At 43.0% G+C, this 18,978-nt stretch overlaps 1 protein-coding gene across 5 annotated transcripts in view; it reads left to right on the top strand.

The window, feature by feature from the left end:
* Nucleotides 1-18,978, top strand: part of RYR3 (ryanodine receptor 3) — a 684,284-nt gene that overhangs the window by 387,180 nt on the left and 278,126 nt on the right. For all 5 annotated transcript variants that reach the window (XM_044272379.1, XM_044272378.1, XM_044272377.1 and 2 more), the window contains exons 53-57: nt 1,967-2,056; nt 6,066-6,212; nt 10,476-10,538; nt 12,634-12,709; nt 12,864-12,987. In XM_044272379.1, the coding sequence (XP_044128314.1) occupies nt 1,967-2,056; nt 6,066-6,212; nt 10,476-10,538; nt 12,634-12,709; nt 12,864-12,987 (500 nt within the window). The remainder of the gene's footprint in view (nt 1-1,966; nt 2,057-6,065; nt 6,213-10,475; nt 10,539-12,633; nt 12,710-12,863; nt 12,988-18,978) is intronic.

Below are 18,978 nucleotides of genomic sequence, written 5' to 3'. Positions count from 1 at the left end.
AAACTCCCCATTCCTGTCTGACCCAGGAAGAAGTGCAGCTGCATCTTAAAAAATAGACAAATCACCCGGTACAAACCGCCCAGAACAGCGATAGACATCGCCCATTTGTGCCAGTGACATCACTGGGTTCCCTGCTAGGCGGAAGTCTCCACCAAGCATACTGATGTAAAGCCTGATACGTCTCTGGCTCACAACAAACAGACCTTCTGGAGGCGATGAAAAGCTCCGATGCTCCACTTGTACATGCTAAAGGAATGAAAGGGAGCTTATGTCCGGGTTCAGCCCTGAACCCAGACAACCCCTTTTAATGTTATAGACAGACCCTTATTTCTGATATTTATGGACTCCATAAGGCAATGACAGGGTCTATGCCACAGGATTGGCTTTTAGCAAATGTGGTGCCAATATTCAAAAAGAGGTCAGAAGCAGAGCCCGGAAACGACAGTATATGCCGGTAAGTCTAACATCTGTTTTAGGTAAACTTTTTAAAGGTTTTCTAAGAGATGTTGATCTAAAGTAGAACACTGTTTCAGCATGGGTATATGAGGGATTGGTCCTGTCCAAATAATCTAATCAGTCTCTATGAGGAGGTAGGTTACAGACTTGACCGCGGTGAGTCATTAGATGTCATCTATCTGGACTTCTCCAAAGCATTTGATACTGTATCACATAAAAGGTCAGTATATAAAATGAGAATGCTCGGACTGGGAGAAAACATCTGTATGTGGGTAAGTAACTGGCTCAATGATAGAAAACAGAGGGTGGTTATTAACGGTACATACTCAGATTGGGTCACTGTCACTAGTGGAGTACCTCAGGGGTCAGTATTGGGCCCTATTCTCTTCAATATATTATTAATGATCTTGTAGAATACATGCACAGTAAAATATTAATTTTGGAGGATTATACTAAAGTGTGTAAAGTAATTGACACTGAAGAGGACAGTATACTACTACAGATGTATCTGGATAGATTGGAGTCTTGGGCAAATAAGTGGCAGATGATGTTTTGCACTGATAAATGTAAGGTCATACACATGGGAAGGAAAAATACAAGTCACCAGTACATACTAAATGGAAAAACACTGGGTAACACTGACATGGAAAAGGACCTATGAATTTTAGTGGACAGCAAACTAAGCAGTAAAAACCAGTGTCAGGCAGCTGCTGCCAAGGCCAATAAGTTAATGGGTTGCATCAAAAGGGGCATAGATGCCCGTGATAAGAACATAGTCCTACCACTTTACACATCACTAGTCAGACCACACATGCAGTACTGTGTACAGTTCTGGGCTCCTGTGAACAAGGCAGACATAGCAGAGCCGGAGAGGGTTAATCAGTTGGCAATAGAAAGTTGCTAATGCCAGTGGTGACCAATCAGATTCCTGCTATCCTTTAAGGCAGATTGGAAAATGAACGCTGTAACCTGTTTAGTTAATATGAGCAACAGGTATTATACATTTTTACTTGTTAACCTTTATTTTTTATTTTTTTCCTGCATGTTTGAATTACTGTGTAGAATACACATAGAATATATTCTACATAGCAAACACTGAACACACGCATAGGACTTCACTGTAATTTGTGCTTGCAATAAAATCAATGGGATCATTGCAGGTCTCCTGTGAAACATTGAGGTCACACAACTACGAAATAAACTGCAATTTTTCTAAGATTACTGCACAACCCAAATTTGCTGTGGATATAAGAGTTATGACCCCAGATCAGCTGCTTAAAGCACCGCTCTCAATTCCTGGAGTCTGATTACTTGCTATGAGGGACACCAATTCTATTTCTCTGCACTATTTTTCATGAATAGACCCCATTTTAACCCAGAATAGTTTTATAATTGATGGTACATAGTTCTAGTGCTGACCAGATAACCAGATATGTTTGCATTGTTGACTTTTATGTGCAATTAGTATTGACTTTATTTGACTTTTCTGTTTCCCTTGGTATGTTCTTAGCTACACAGTGGTTGGAAGTATGGAGCATCACTTGATGAAAATACCAAGACACATCCTCTACTGAGACCCTTCAAGACTCTGTCTGAAAAGGTACTGTAATTAAATGTATGGGTTAATAGACACATCATGGCATTGCACTTACCCTGGTAAATGAATTTCGAACTTCTGTTCTTTATAACCTCATTCCAGCATTTAGCATGAAAGCTGTTCTGTTCCTGGAGTGTTCTCATTTTGAAAGCTAGCTTTTAAAGAGCACCTATGAATATACTTACCTGGTGCCCCGCTCCCTGCGCTGCTCGTGGTCCCCACACCACTGGTGCTGCTTCTCCCGGTGATGCTAGGAAGACTCGTCCCCATCCCCGCCTGCAACTGGCTGCTCCCCCCCAACACATGGCTGCTGTCCTCTTCATTCACTGCAATGGGACTGCTACAAATAGCCAAGCAAGCACACCTGGCTATTTATGGAAGCCTTATTGCAGTTAATTGAGAGCAAGCAGCGCAAATGTAGTCACCCATTCATTCACGACTCTCTGACTTCCAAAAACAACTGAACCTGTGCGCAGCTATTTTTTGGAAGTCCCATAACTGTAAATTGAGGAGTGGCTTGCTCTCAGTTTATTTAAGTGCCCCATACTGGAAACTGAAATGGGCTCTAGAAGTGGATCCCACTCCTATCAGACACATATGACATATCCTAGTGATGTGCCATAAATGTTCCAGATGGAAATACCCTTTACAGAACTTGACTTGTACGAAACCTCGTCGACCCATGTGATTCCTGTAAAATTTCCCCCTTACATGCTCCCCTAAATATTTAATGTTGTGAAGCTAGTCAAACAAGTTTTAATAGTCTAAGAAAATGTTTGACAATTATTCTTTGCAAATAATCTTTGCAAAGGAGGAAAAAGGTGAGTATTAGAGGTTTAGAAATAAAATGCATTGTCCTCCTGCATCTAACTCCGACCTAAGGTTGAGAATCCTCTTTGAAAAAGAAGGGATAAACACTGAATAAGCAGTCCCAAAATAAGTGAGTTTTTCAGGTGGAAATTAGTGAATTGTTAGCTGAAGGGAATTTAATGCAAATCTATCTCTTGCTGGTTTGATTAGTTTTGCTGCATTGCTTTGGATACCTTAAGTACAACTAGACAGTTAAATAAAATAAGGGATTTACACGTGAACGGTAAAAATGGCTGGGAGTGGAAGATGTACAAACATCACTCGGATTAATCAGGCAGATAAGCTTAGCAGAGACATGTCTCATCTTAGTAAAGACAGCCTGACAAAGGAATTCTTTAAATCCCTGTACTTTGATTGACTGCTGGTGTAAGAAAGTTATAGATAATTAATGTCATCCTCATTTATGCAGTGTGAGTAATGCTGCATAGACCAGGTCTTGAGAAGGGAGGAAAATGTTCTAGGTAATGCCGAGAGAAACATCTGAAGCAAAGATAACAAAATTTCTTGAAATTCTTTTCATGTCTGATTCGTTGAATTTTTTAAAGAAAATCTATTTATGTCCAAAGCAATTCTACACGAATACAATGTGCTCTAGCTGGCCTGAAAATTGGTATATGACGTACTGATGTTAGCTAGGGATCTTCCAGTGAGGCTGAAAGCACACCATGACTTCCCTAAATGAGTCCTCTGAATGGTATGGCAGAGACTGCACTACGACAACTTGGCCAGGTAGGAGTGAAGCTTGCACACCATTGGATTGCTGGGCGCATAGAGTTGCTTCTTGGCTACGCACTTCTTTATTGATGACCGATGACAGAGCGGAAGATGAGAAGGAGTAGTCTACATGGGAGAAGCAGTAACTGATGATGATGATGATGACAAGGGCACTGTTCTGTATGTGGATGCGGCCTGGCTGCCTCAAAGGGAGCAGAGAGAAAAAGGACAGTCCTGTTCCGTTAGCAGGTGGCCAGTTCTGTTTTCCCACAGGATCTGGTAATGCCACTTCATGTGCTGCAATAGAGCCATGGTCCTAACTTTTTGTTTGAATGCCTACAGCTTATTTTCATCCTACAGATCATGCATATGGGAATGCTTTTATCTTCTGATACTGTGGAGAAAAACTACCAGATGGGAGATACTGGCACAAAGCTGGCAGCAGCTGAGCTTTGCTTATGGCTGGTACTTTTTGAGCCGGCACACACAGTATCAGCGGCATCACCAGTTCCTTAGTTGACCATAACTGAAGTAGATCTGGCATTTTATGGGAGGTTCTGGCCATAAATTGGCCCTGCTCCATATTGCCGCCACTGTGGCCACCACCCTCCTTCTCTGATATTACCTCCTCCTCAGCATATTGATCCAGGTCCTTTCCAACACACAATCATTGTCATAGCCCTCACCCTCCCCATCACTTTTATCAGACTGTGATATGTCATTTATGTCAGCTTGGCCCCCTCCCGATTGCCTGCTCTGTATTTGCCCCAAGTGCCATTATCGCTAGGGCTACCAGTGCCCCTACCACCACTATGGCTACAAGGGTCACTATCGCAAACTAAGCTATACCTGGGGTCCCACACCTCCCACTCCACCTGCTCATCATGGCAATCCAAACTCAACTTATCAATAGGGAGACTCTGCATCTTGAGTGTTTCCTTCCTCAGCACATGGGGTTTAGTTTCCCCTTTTAGGAAAAATTGTCATCCCACTAGGAGGGGAAAATGAAGATAGAGATGATGCAAGTAAAATACTTTTCTGGGGCCAAAAAGAGGAGGAAGGCTGTGACCTCTGGCTCCAAGGTATGGTGTCAGACTCCAAGGTGACCTCAACATCATCCTGTTGTGACTAAGAAGCAGAGTGAGCCATCCAGTCATCCTCTTTGTTCTTGATAATAATGTAGCACCTATCTGAAGCAAGGGGAAACTTTGGCCTACTAGCTACTGCTGTTTGTGCTACTACCTACATTCTGACTCTTGGATAATGAAGCATAGGTTTTTCGCTTTACAGTCTTCTGTTCACCAGACATTTTATTATGAGGCCTATTACGGAAAATTCACAGGTTTGGTACACAGATTATTAAATAGTACTAACAAAATTGCAAGCGTTTTCTGCAATTTAAAGAGAGGCTCAATTAAATGTCCCTCCTCTTCTACAAACACACTGCACACTGGTATTGACAATTCCCAATGGTAATAGTGCAGTTTTTGCAGCAAAATGCATTAAAAACACAGGTATACTACTGCTTTTGTTGTAACTACACAGTACCTTAATCACTTCATTACCAGAGTGTTTACCCCCTTCCTTACCAGGACAATTTATACATTTTTGCAATGGGCTTATCTAACTGCATATAACTATTTATTTTCTGAGCAAACCTACATGTATTTGATATTATTTTTCACAGGACACATTAGACCTTTCTTTTGTGCCATTAAAAATTAAGAAATAAAAAAATATCATTCCTTTCTTGTAATGAAAAATTTAAGAGGGCCAACCATATTTTTCCTTTTTATGGGCACTAGCATCAGCTAGTATATATACGTATTAGGCTTGCCTAGTGCCACAGCGCCATATCAAAGTGTATTCCCCTAGAAGCACTTAAAAGAATGGAAATGTTGGTCTTTCACCTCACCCCCTGTAACAGATTTGGCACCTAATGGTGTGTGATATTACAATTAGAAACGTTTTCGTACTGTGAACCCTGCTCCTCCATGCAGTTCATAATATACCTCCTCAATTCCTCTTATTAGCATGAGGGTGCCAGTAGGCTCTATATTTTTTCCTTTTGGGACCCTTGTACAATCACACATGTTGCACTTGAAATATGTCCACCCCTCCAACTGTAAATAGTAAGTTTTCACTATTTGAGGAAAATATTAGTTAGGTATTAGTAAGGATTAACAACTTTCATATGGTAAATACCACATAGATAACAGCTGGTTATTGCAATGCTGTTTCAAGTAAATGAGAACAGCACTGCAGTAACCAGGTCCATCCACTATACAATGAATTACAATATCAAGCCACTGTTACTGCATTTTCTGAATCCCAATTGACCCTTGTTCCCTGATGTTTTGATATCTGCTTCTTTAGAGATTGAAATGCTCATTAATTCTTTGTGTATACATTATTTTTCCTTCGATAGGAGAAAGAAATTTACCGCTGGCCAGTAAGGGAGTCTGTGAAAACTATGTTGGCAATGGGATGGAGCGTGGAAAGGACTAAAGAAGGAGAAGCTTTAGCACTTCATCGTGAAAATGAAAAGATGCGCAGCATTTCCCAGACTAACCAGGTAATTCACTGGACTATATGCAGTACAGGGACGAACTCTGGGTACATGATCACTGTGTGGTCTTCCCAAATAAAAAGTACATCTCGTATATGTACAGAAATCTGATTTTCTAATTAAAAATGTCTATTGCAAAACTCAAGTTGTACAGGTATAGATCTTTCTGGCAGTGGTGATGCAGCTGTATGTAGCCCAGTGAGTTGTCGGCAGCTATTATTCCAAGTTATCACTAATGAGTGAATGTTCTCTGATAACATCTTACCCTGCTGTGCTGCCAGTTATAACACTGTCCCTCTAATACAATGTTATCATAGCATGTGTGACCACACAGTTTACTCAGATTGTATAATGGGGTTGTCTTCATTTACAAAACCGTTGTGCGACTTTCTCTGTATATATATATATATATATATATATAGTGACACAGTGAATGGTATGGTCTGGGAGCACAGGTATTTTCCTCCCAGTGTGCGCTGCTGGACTGATTTGCAGCCAGGTGGGGTCAAACACCGGACTGGATTTTAAGTGCCGGTCCGGGTTTTTACAACAGCTAGCTTTCCTTAAAAGAAATCTGGGCTCAGCAGCAAGGTGTCTCTGTTTTTGGATCTGAGGCATGGTGCCGTACTAGAGGGCTGAGAGCCGCAGGCTGGTAAAACAGGCCTCCTAAAGCCTGTTGTGGATCGCTGGAGATTGTACCTCCAACAAGGTGATTATTTTTTTCTGTGGACTTTCCTTTGTGTGAACTAACACTTAGGCCTGATTCACAATTGAGCATATTTGATACGCGCATTTTAAGCGCGTTTTTGTCGGACGTTTTCGGGGCGCGTTTTTGGAAATAGGAAATGCGCCTCATAAGCGCGCTCTCGCGATTGACCAGAGACTTTAATGAAAAACAGAGGCGTTTATGTACAGAACGCGTGACAATACGCCCCAAAGAAGCTCCTGTACTTCTTTGGGCGTAGGGCGTTTTTACAGCACGTTTGTACGCGCTGTAAAACGCACAGGTGAGAGCCATGCCCATAGGGAAACATGGGTTTTCGCCTGTTGAGCGTTTTACAGCAGGTAGGAACGCGCTGTAAACCACTCAGGTGTGAACCAGGCCTAAGAATGCAAAATGTCACTTTGTTTTTGCCTTGTGTGTGAATAAAGACTGAAGTTTTGCTTACAAACATTTTTTTTGCCTCTGTTCTGCATCCGTTATATATATATATAAATATATATATATATATAAAGGTAGAAAGGTGTGGGCAGCACAGCTGTCTATAGAGTACGGTAGGAGTGCCAGTAGCTGTGGGGGCGATCCACTTCCAATAAAGATAAAATAAAAAAATTCCACAGCAGATCCAAGGCGTAAAAAAGTAGAAAACAGCTTTATTCACCAGACCCGCGATGTTTCGATCAGCTTTCTGGGATCTTTCTCAAGCAGTGCATATATATATATATATATACACTGAGCTGAAATTTTAACGCAATACTTTTTGCTCCCATTTTGCATGAGCTGAACTCAAAGATCTGAAACATTTTCTACATACACAAAAGACCCATTACTCTCAAATATTGTTCACGAATCTGTCTAAATCTGTGTTAGTGAGCACTTCTCCTTTGCCAAGAGAATCCATCCCACCTCACAGGTGTTGCATATCAAGGTGCTGATTAGACAGCATGAATATTGCACAGGTGTGCCTTAGACTTCCCACAACAAAAGGCCACTCTGAAATGTACAGTTTGATCACACAGCACAATTGCAACGTTTGAGGGAGTGTGCAATTGGCATGGTGACTGCAGGAGTGTCTACCAGAGCTGTTGCCCGTGCAATGAATGTTCATTTCTCTACCATAAGCCGTCTCCAAAGGCATTTCAGAGAATTTGGCAGTACATCCAACCGGCCTCACAACCGCAGACCACGTGTAACCACACCAGCCCAGGACCTCCACATCCAGCATGTTCACCTCCATGATTGTCTGAGACCAGCCACCCAGACAGATGCAGCAACAATCAGTTTGCATAACCAAAGAATTTCTGCACAAACTGTCAGAATCCGTCTCAGGGAAGCTCATCTGCATGCTCGTCGTCCTTATCGGGGTCTGGACCTGACTGCAGTTCATCGTCGTAACCGACTTGAGTGGGCAAATGCTCACATTCTATGACATCTGGCACGTTGGCGAGGAGTTCTGTTCACGGATGAGTCCCGGTTTTCACTGTTCAGGGCAGATGGCAGACAGCGCGTGTGGCGCCGTGTGGGTGAGCTGTTTGCTGACATCAATATTGTGGATCGAATGGCCCATGGTGGCAGTGGGCTTATGGTATGTGCAGACGTATGTTATGGACAACGAACACAGGTGCATTTTATTGATGGCATTTTGAATGCACAGAGATACCGTGACGAGATCCTGAGGCTCATTGTTGTGCCATTCATCCACGACCATCACCTCATGTTGCAGTATGATAATGCACGGCCCCATATTGCAAGGATCTGTACACAATTCCTGGAAGCTGAAAACATCCAAGTTCTTGCATGGCCAGCATACTCACCGGACATGTTGAGCATGTTTGGGATGCTCTGGATCGGCGTATACAACATAGTGTTCCAGTTCCTGCCAATATTCTGCAACTTTGCACAGCTATTGATGAGGAGCAGACCAACATTCCACAGGCTTCAATCAACAACCTGATCAACTCTATGTGACGGAGATGTGTTGCACTGCGTGAGGCAAATAGTGGCCACACCAGATACTGACTGGTTTTCCACCCCCAGTAAGGCAAAACTGTGCACATTTCAGAGTGGACTTTTATTGTGGGCAGTCTAAGGCACACCTGTGCAATATTCATGCTGTCTAATCAGCACCTTGATATGCCACACCTGTGAGGTGGGATGGATTATCACCGCAAAGGAGAAGTGCTCACTAATACGGATTTAGACAGATTTGTGAACAATATTTGAGAGCAAAACCGAAAGTGTTGTGTTTATATTTTTGCTCAGTGTGTATGTGTGTGTGTGTGTATGTATATGTATATGTATGTGTATATATATATATATATATATATATATATATACACACACACACATATATATATCTATATATACAGTAAATGTCTACATATACACTATTTGAACAAAAGTATTGGGACATGCCTCTTAATAATTGAACTCGGGTGTTTCATTCAGTACCTTTGCCACAGGTGTATAAAATCCAGCCCCTAGCTATGTAGTCTGTCTTTGTAAACATTTGTCAAAAGAAATGGTCGTTCTAAAGAGCTCACAAAATTCTAACAAAGTCCTATAATAGGTTGCTACAACTGACACAAGTCAGGTTGAGAAATTTCTTCCCTCCTAGATATTCCATCAACTGAGAGTGGTATTATTGCAAACTGGAAGCGTTTTGGAACCACAGAAGCAGCAGACGACATAAAGTTACAGAGCAGGATTGCCAAGTGCTGAGGCACATAGTACATAACAGTCACCAACGCTTTGCTAATGCAATAACTGCAGAGCTCCAAACCTCCTCTGTCCTTAACGTGAGCACAAAAACTATACACCAGGAGCTTCATTGGATCAGCAAGCATAATGGCAAGCTTCGCATTTAGAGGTGAAGTGAGGAGTCACGCCTCTCTATCTGATAGTCTGATGAATAAGTCTGGATTTGGTGAATGCCAGGAGAACTGCCTTACTGCATTGTGTCAGCTTGAAAGTTTAGTGGAGGAGGGATAATGCTATGAGGTTGGCCTAGGCCTCTTATTTACAGTGAATGGAAGTCTTAATGCTTCAGCAGGCACAATTGTATTCTTATAACTATGTGGAAACCGTTTTGAGATGACCCTTTTCTGCTCCAGAATATCTGTGCCCCAGTGCACAATGCAAAGTCCACAAAATCATGGTTTGGTGAGTTTGGTGTGAAACCACTTGACGGGCCCACACAGAGCCCTTACCTCAGCCCATGAAACACCTATGGGATAAACTAGAACAGAGATTGAGAGACAGGCCTTCTCATCCAAAATCAGTGTCTAACCTCAAAAATGTTCTTCTAGAAGAATGGCCATAGACATACTCCAGAAACTTGTAGGAAAGCTTTCCCAGAAAAGTAAAAGGTGCTTAGCTGCAAAGAGGGGCCTATGGAATTAGAATGGGATGTTATAAAAGCTCCTGTAATATGTTAGTGTAATATATAGGTGTCCCAATACTTTGGTCCATATACAGTATACACTTAGGCACACTATACTATGCCAGAACCAAGTGATAAGTGATAATGCTATTATTGTGTTTTGCAGGGAAATGGTTATAGTCCCACACCAATTGATCTGAGCAATGTTGTCCTTTCCAGAGAGCTCCAGGTTTGTACTTCTCTTCATGTGAAATTGCTTTTATGTATAAAATAAAGGGTCAGATTTACTAATCCTGTCAAATAATTAGACAAATTAAAAAAAACTAACAGGCCAAGCACTAATAACACCTAAATCACGGGTGTGCATTACACTGTGCTTGAGCATTACCCGCACCTATTATGGTAACCAAGGTACCAGCTTAAAACTGCAAACAACCCACAAAGAAGAAACAAGCCCAAAACAGTACCCACAAAATATAATAAAGCTTTATTGTGTATACAAATATCATACATTTTTTTTAATTAAAAATCACATGATGCAAATACAGGTGGCAGAAAAAGCATCCTCCAGAGACCACATAATTTACAAATGGGGGTGAATATGGAAAGGTGTGTATATTATAATGTATGGTCTGGACTACACCCACTGGGATAGTACCCTGTAAACAACGTACCTGTAGCTACAAATAGTGCCAGGAATAACTAGTAATAACTGTGTCCAGACCAGAGTATAAAAAACTAATACCAATATTCAAACTCACCCATTTGCAATTGTAGTCAATGGTGGGCGCGACCCCAACGCGCGTTTCGGTGTACCTTCATCTGGGGGTAAATAATTAGTGTAAGCATAGACAAGACAGTCAGAACATGTGCCCAGGGAAATTTGGTGCATCTTGATAGACATGTTGTACATCTCAGAGTAACTTTACACTACCTACTGGTTGGTTTAGGCCTGTTTTACACTGGAACGAGATCATCATTAAGAAGCGTTTGTCTATTCACACCCTGCTACCGGGAAATGGCAATCGCTCCTCCCCATACTTTGGAGGAGATCTCTGCATGTAATTGCAGTGGTCTCCTCCACTGAGAAGCAGACAATTGTCAGGAAGGAACGCTTCCTTCACAACAATCTGCCTGTCTTATACAGCCCTTACTTTATACCATTTTTGCGTCAAAATTTTGGTGCAATTTGTCGTCTTTTACCGATACTCCTTCCAAGTCACAGCCCTTTTCCTCTAAACCATGCCCTTTATCTAGTGAGGTGCAGAAAGTATTTAATATCCATTATAAATGCGCTGCTAGGCATGTATACAGACTGAGCCATAACTGAAGTAGATTTATTTTAGCAAATCTCCCTCATGTTTTTTTTTTATTTTCTGTACAACAAAACACCAAGCATAGACTTTGTGCTTCGTGTTTGGACCTAATATGACCAGATTTCTAACTTGACATTTAAAAAAACTAACTTTTGGAAAATTTAAGTCAGAGAATTATTATTCTTAAAGCTTTCCATTCTCGGAGATTTGGCATTTTGGTATTTTATTTGAAATGTTTCATCTATGACTGCAGACTGCTATTTTTTTTAGTAGTGTATGATGATAAAGCTTGTAGTCATATTTTATAGACGATGTCACATATATTTCATTTTAGCTTTGTTAATTACATGTTAAAGGTCACTTAGATTCCCTAAACCAAAATGTGAACGTGATTAGATACACAAGTTTAAGGTCACTTTGTCAGAAAAACTTAAATGCTCCGGACCTGTTGAGGTGAGACCAGTACACTGTAATCACGTTATGCCAAGTGCACCTAAAGTGTCCTCTTGGAAGGCTATGTTCACATTAGCACTAGGATGGCAGTACTCTTTTCTGGTATAGGAACAGAACACGGGTCCTGCCAAATCTTGCATATGCCAGGCACTACTAGCACCCCTTGGATCCCATTCACTATACTGGAGTCCATTAGGTGTCTGGTGCAAATTATCGGCATTTTGCATACATCAGCATTTCATCCTTTTTTCCCATAATCTGTGACGAAGGCTTCTGCTGGAATCTCCACCTCAGATGTGAACCTAGCCAAAGTCTTTCACTCAGGAGACTGTAACTTCCATCGCCGCAACCATTCATAATTTACTCCAGTAATAGATGTGAGAAAATTGTTTCATCTGATTTACAGAATCTAATGGGAGAATGCCTTCAGCTATTATTTTCAATTCCCAAGTGAACTTTAAAGTTACTTGCCAACACATTCTGCAGGTTGACTCTGTACATCTCATTTAAATAGTGGTGTATGATTAATATTTTCCCTATGTTTTTTTTCTTCAGGGAATGGTAGAAATGATGGCAGAAAACTACCACAACATTTGGGCTAAGAAGAAGAAGATGGAGCTGGAAGCTAAAAGTAGGTAGTAGGGTGAATAATTAGTTTTATGTGTTTACTCACTTGTAAAAAGATCAGGTCATTAGTGTACTACAGCTACACAGTAAGTTTATCAGTTCGTGGCACTGATTGAATGGACATGAACAGTTGCAGGCTAACAGATTATTTTTTGCAGGTGCAGGCAGTCACCCCCTGTTGGTGCCTTATGACACATTAACAGCAAAAGAAAAAGGTCGGGATCGTGAGAAAGCTCAAGAACTCTTCAAATTCTTACAAGTAAATGGTTATGCTATATCCAGGTAAAACACATTCTCTGATAAGACTTGTAGGGAAGGAGTGTGCGGGTCATTTATCAAACAGAAATACGCCTAAATTATTTGTATTTCTGGTGCAGACTGCAGCGCAAAGGTCCTTTGCGCTACATTTTGCGACTTCTCCCCACTCACGCCAGGTCTAAAAAAATGTGTGTGGGCCAAGAAGGGGGCGGGCTGACAGGCGAGTCTCATTTACCATTTTCTATGCCTGTTTTAGGTTCAGAAAATGATGGTGGAGTGGTGGTGGATCTGCCGAGTTTATGTAGAGGCTGGCACCTCTTCATAACTCTGGCGGATCCATTGCCAGGTATAGGGGTTATTAAGACCAGCGTCTAAAATGCCTTTCTTAATAAATGTGCCACTCTATGTCTATATGTCTATACAGCACTCAGTTTAAAGAAAAAAAGAGAAGTAAAATAAACTATGGGCAGTGGCATACAATATATATTTTGCCTGTTTGATTATTGGCCATTATACACTATATTTAGCCCTACTATCCATCTGTCAGAGTACTATAGAGGTCGGGCAGGTGGGAAGCACAAATGAACACATGCTCTTAGACCTCTAGTCTTGTCTTGTACTCTAACTGAGATAGTGTTTATGAATAAGAAAATATCACTGCCTAAAAAGCGGTTAAAATAAAAAAAATACATGTGTGTACATATATAAAAATATATTTAATAAATTATTAGTTTCATTAAAAATGGGTCCACACCCTAAAAGTCTGAAAAAAAACAGGCAGGTGGGGTCCCTGACTGCAGGTATATACTGTTGTTGAGTAGGCAATAGTATATGTTTTCCTTCTTCAACTAACTGGCAATTGTGGGTGTACTGATGAGGATAGCGTACTCCGGTTTATATTATTAATACCGACTTATTGCCACACCCTGCACAGTCACAGAGATTCTCCCCCAAAAATGTTTTATATATTTAAGTTTTATCAAGATGTGTCCTCGCTTTTTTCCTTGTGTATATTGCAGCGTGGACACCCTACGTTTACCAAACTAGACAGATTCTCTAATTAAAAATCTGCCATACCAGTTACTAATAAAATCTGCTATTGATAAGATAATTATTCCTGAATCTATCCTAAGATGTTGTTATAGTGCATGTTGTCCTGCTCTATGCGTTGCTTCAGCAATTATTTGGGGTCTCATCAAGAGTCAGATAGTCTTGACATTTCCTAGCCAGTAGGATTATATTATGTGTTGACTACTCCTGATGTTGTGCAGCCAGTCTATCAGTATTACAGTGGTAAAAGCTATTGTAATAGCAGGTGTACAAATGCTGACTGCAGGTGGTGTCATGCAGTCAGCCCACCGTTACTGGTTTGGCCATGAGCATGCCCACCCAGTGTAACCAGTTATAAAGGGGTAACCCCTCCCCTGGGAGATGCAACTAATCAGGAGCCGAGGATATGTCTTACTGACACGTCAAGACCCCTCCAAGCTAAGTAATATTGCATATTGTGGTAGATGAGCACTCTCTTCCCTGCTTTTACCCCAGTGGGTGATAATTTCCCCATGGACACTTTTTCTGGAAGTTATCAAGTGGTAACTGAGTTCCTTGGAGGACAATATCTGTGGGCATAACAGTGTGAGATGGAGGGCTTATTAACTTTGGAGCAGGATGACACAATTGTCCTCAAGTCCCTTCCCTGTTGGGATTATGGACAGGGAACAATATATTGATATGTGTTGTAAGATCTTGGAGGATGGATCAGGCTATCAAATCTTACCAGATGACCCTTCAATGTCATTCAGGGAGCAACTTAAAACTATGGTAGAAGAAGCTAAGGATAATAAACCTATAATCAAAGCTGAAATTGGATACCTACTCCAGAAATATCCCAAGACAGCTTGCTTTTACAGTCTCCCATGGATGGGTGGACCCAGAGAATGCCGCGAAAACATTCCCCAGACCATCAAGCTGCCACCACCATTTTTGCAACTCTGATCAATTGCCTCTTTTACCCAATGAGGGATATGTGTGCAGACAGCCTATCACACATCTTATTTACCCACCAATCCAGCTCATGACATGTCATTTTCATTAGCTATGCTCTTCCAAGGCTGAAAGTATGAAGTTGTCGTAATAATGTGACTCCACGGTACTGCGCCTGCTTGAGATTTCACATAGCGGAGGGGGTGGCGGCAAGGAGTTCGGGTGTGGGCAGTTACTTGTGCTGGAAGAGGCGTGCTTGGGCTCTAAAGGAAAGCAGGCTGGGCACTGTACGGGGGAGTTACTGGGCTCCAGAGAAGGATAATAACGCCTCTCTGGGCACCTTGGGCATTCATTTGCATTACATAAAGGATTTTATCACTAATGAAACCATGAAACAAAAAATAAAGACTACAGCAAGAAATAAGGTATTTTATTGTACATGGCAGTAGTAACACCTTAATATGCTCAAACCAGGTGCTATCAATAGGTGTGATATACCTATAATATACTTTCTAACATAGAAAGTATATTATAGTGCATTTGTATTGTGCAGCAGTTGTGTACGGTTCTGCTGTGATACTGCAGGTATATAGAGGGACAAGTGTTATTGGAACTACTATTTGCAATGAGTGTGATATACCTGTTGCCTCCAAAAAACACTGATTAAGGGGTGCGATATACCTGCTCCCACAAAATACTGATTGAGGGGTGCGATATACCTGCTTCCACCAAATATTGATTAAGGGGTTTGATATACCTGCTTCCACCAAATACTGATTGAGGGGTGCGATATACCTGCTTCTCCAAAATATTGATAAAGGGGTTCTATATACCTGCTTCCACAAAATACTGATTAAGGGGTGCGATATACCTGCTTCCACCAAATATTGATTCAGGTGTTCTATATACCTGTTTCCACAAAATTCAGATTGAGGGGTGCGATATACCTACTTCTACATAATATTGATTCAGGTGTTCTATATACCTGCTTCCACAAAATACTGATTGAGGGGTGCGATATACCGGCGTCCACCAAATATTGATTGAGACCTGCGATACACGGCCTTCCACAAAATACTGATTGAGGGGTGCGTTATACATGCTTCCACCAAATATTGATTCAGGTGTTCTATATACCTGTTTCCACAAAATACTGATTGAGGGGTGCGATATACCTGCTTCTACAATATATTGATGAAGGGGTTCTATATACCTGCTTCCACCAAATTTTGATTGAGCGGTGCGATATACAAGCTTCCACCAAATACTGATTGAGACCTGAGATAAACCTGCTTCCACAAATACTGCTCTTCTATAGGGACTTTGGCACAGGGTCATTTTGAAAATGACAGGCAGAGGAAGAGGCAGGCCATTCTGCAAGGGGGGTAGGGGTCTGGCAGGTGCACCAGGCCGGAACCTAAGTGGGAAGTTGGAGAAGGTGCATGCGATTACGTGAAAGGATGCACCAGAGTTGGTTAAGTGGCTCACTCAGCCTTCTTTCTGCTTCTGCACCCTCCTCATCCTCTGTATCTGCACCCTCCTCACTCTCTGCTGTGTGCACCCCCAAAGACACCATCACCACCACCATAGCCCCGCCACTCGAGTCAGAGGAATTATTTTCCCATCCATTCCCAGACCTTACCAATACGTAGCCATTCTTGGTATCGGATGAGGAAGAGGAGGTGGCAACGGCTGCCAACCAGCGGTCTGACGATAGTACCCAGATCAGCCCGAGGCGGGTGGTCCCCACTGTTGCTGCCTAATCCGAGATCTCTAATGTCAATGGTGGTGAAGGTGACGATGATTACGCATCGATGGACGTCACGTGGGTGCCCACAAGAGAGAAGGAGGAGGGAAGTTCAGAGGGAGAGACTGAGCAGCAGATAGGGAGGAGAAGCAGGCAGAACTCGCAGTGCACAGGAGGCAAAAAGCAGACTGCAAATGTATCTGGAGCGAGCCATCCACCATGCATGGTCACATCTTGCACTTCCAAGATGCTGGCACATGGCTCTGCAGTGTGGGCTTTTTTTAATGTGTCAGCTGCTGACAATAGTGTTGCCATCTGCAGCCTGTGCTGTCAACGCATAAGTTGCGGTAAGCCCAACACTAACCTAGGGACGTCCGCCTTAAGTAGGCACCTGGCCGCCCATCATCGAGCCCAGTGGGAGCAATGCTGTCAGAAGCTACGAAGCCACACTCTCGGCACTCAACGTACTGCCTCTTCTCCTTCTCCTCTCTCCTCCCATTTGTCCTCCACCTTCCACCGTCACGTTCATCTGGAAGAAGGCAGGCTTCTGTGGCCCAAATGTTCGTGCGTAAAAAGTTGTTGATGCCGGATAACCCTCTTGCCCAATGGCTGACCGCTGGCTTGTCGGAACTGCTAGCCTGCTAACTACTGCCATATAAACTGGTGGACTTGGAGGCCTTTAGAAAATTTTGGCCATTGGCACACCGCAGTGCAAGGTCCACGGAAGGAAATATTTCTCCCAGAAGGGCATCCCATAGCTATATGGCCACGTTCAGCGGCAATTGAATATATCTCTGGCACACAGTGTCGGTGCCAAGATACATCTGACCACAGACACGTGGTCTAGCAAACACGGGCAGGGAAGGTACATAACTTTTGCTGCCCACTGGGTGAACCTTCTGACGGCCGTCAAGCATGTAACCCGTGGCACCCATGTGGATTTGGTGTTACCGCCACGGATTGCATGCAGGCCTGCCTCTTCTCCTCCTCCTCCTCCTCCTCCTCCTACTCCATCCTCCGCCTCCTCCTCGGCTGACTTCTCCTTTTCCACTGCTACCGCCTCTTCCGCTGCACCTCCCAAGCTCCCCAGAACCTATTCGACGTGCCAGGTGAGACGTTGCCATGCTGCGCTGCGGATGTTGTGCCTGGAAGCCAAGAGCCACACCAATCCTGCACTTCTTTCAGCTCTGTGGTCACAGGCCGATCAGTGGCTAACCCCGCTCAATTTAACAGTTGGTAAAGTGGTGTGCGACAACGGTGCCAATCTGCTGAGCACGCTGAAACAGGGCAAAATGATACACGGTGCCGTGCATAGCACAAATCCTGAACTTAGTCGTGCAGCAATTTGTTGCCAAATACCCAAGGGTCCAGGACGTATTGCGGCAGGCCAGGAAAATCTCTGGCCATTTTAGAAGATCTTACACGGCCATGACTCGTCAGACGTCTGATTTGCGACAGCCCAACGTGCTGAAACTCCACCTTGTATATGCTTGATAGGCTGCTCCAGCAGCAACGTGCCGTTAATGACTACCTGTACGAACTCTGCAGCAGGACAGGTTCTGGGGAGCTTGTTTTTTTTTCACCGTGGCATGCGCGATGCATGCAGACTTCTGCGCCCATTTAATGAGATCACCAAACTGGTCAGTCGCAGCCAGGGCACTATCAGTGACATCATACCTTACTCCTTCTTTCTGGAGTGTGCATTGCGTTGTCATTGATCAAGCCGTCGAGGAGCAGCAGCTGGAAGATGAGGAAGTCGCAATGCTGAATGAATTCCCAGGGGTGCCTACATCATCTGAAACAAGTCAACAGGAGTCTGAAGAGGAGTCAGAGGAGGATGGTGGCTGGGGGGAGGAGGAGGAGCAAGAAGAGCAGGCTTTGAGGGGGACATTAAACTTTTTTGGGGATCCCTGGTGTTGTCCGTGGCTGGGGGGAGGAGATGGAGGACAACATTCTCCTGGGCGATGAGCAGGAGCCAGGGCGCTCCACCGAATCCAATTTAGTGCAAATGGGGACCTTCATGCTCCAGTGTTTGAAGAAGGACCCCCATATAAAAAGCATAAAGGGCAAGGACCAGTACTGGATGGCAACGTACTTAGAACCCTGGTACAAACACAAAGAGATGCTGCATTCTGCTGTTGCGGGTGCTGGCAGAGGAATTTCCACCCACAGCGAAACAGTTGCGGGTACCAAGCCTACCGCGCCTGCAAGAAGAGGGTGGTTTGAAGATGTGTTGGTCACTTTGGATATGAGATCATTCTTTCAGCCAACCTATTGAGAGCCGC

Source organism: Bufo gargarizans, chromosome 11 (genome assembly GCF_014858855.1).
Source record: "Bufo gargarizans isolate SCDJY-AF-19 chromosome 11, ASM1485885v1, whole genome shotgun sequence".
Lineage (NCBI taxonomy): Eukaryota > Metazoa > Chordata > Amphibia > Anura > Bufonidae > Bufo > Bufo gargarizans.
The sequence above is the reverse complement of the archived record's forward strand: the minus strand, read 5'-3'. Positions and strand labels throughout refer to the sequence as shown.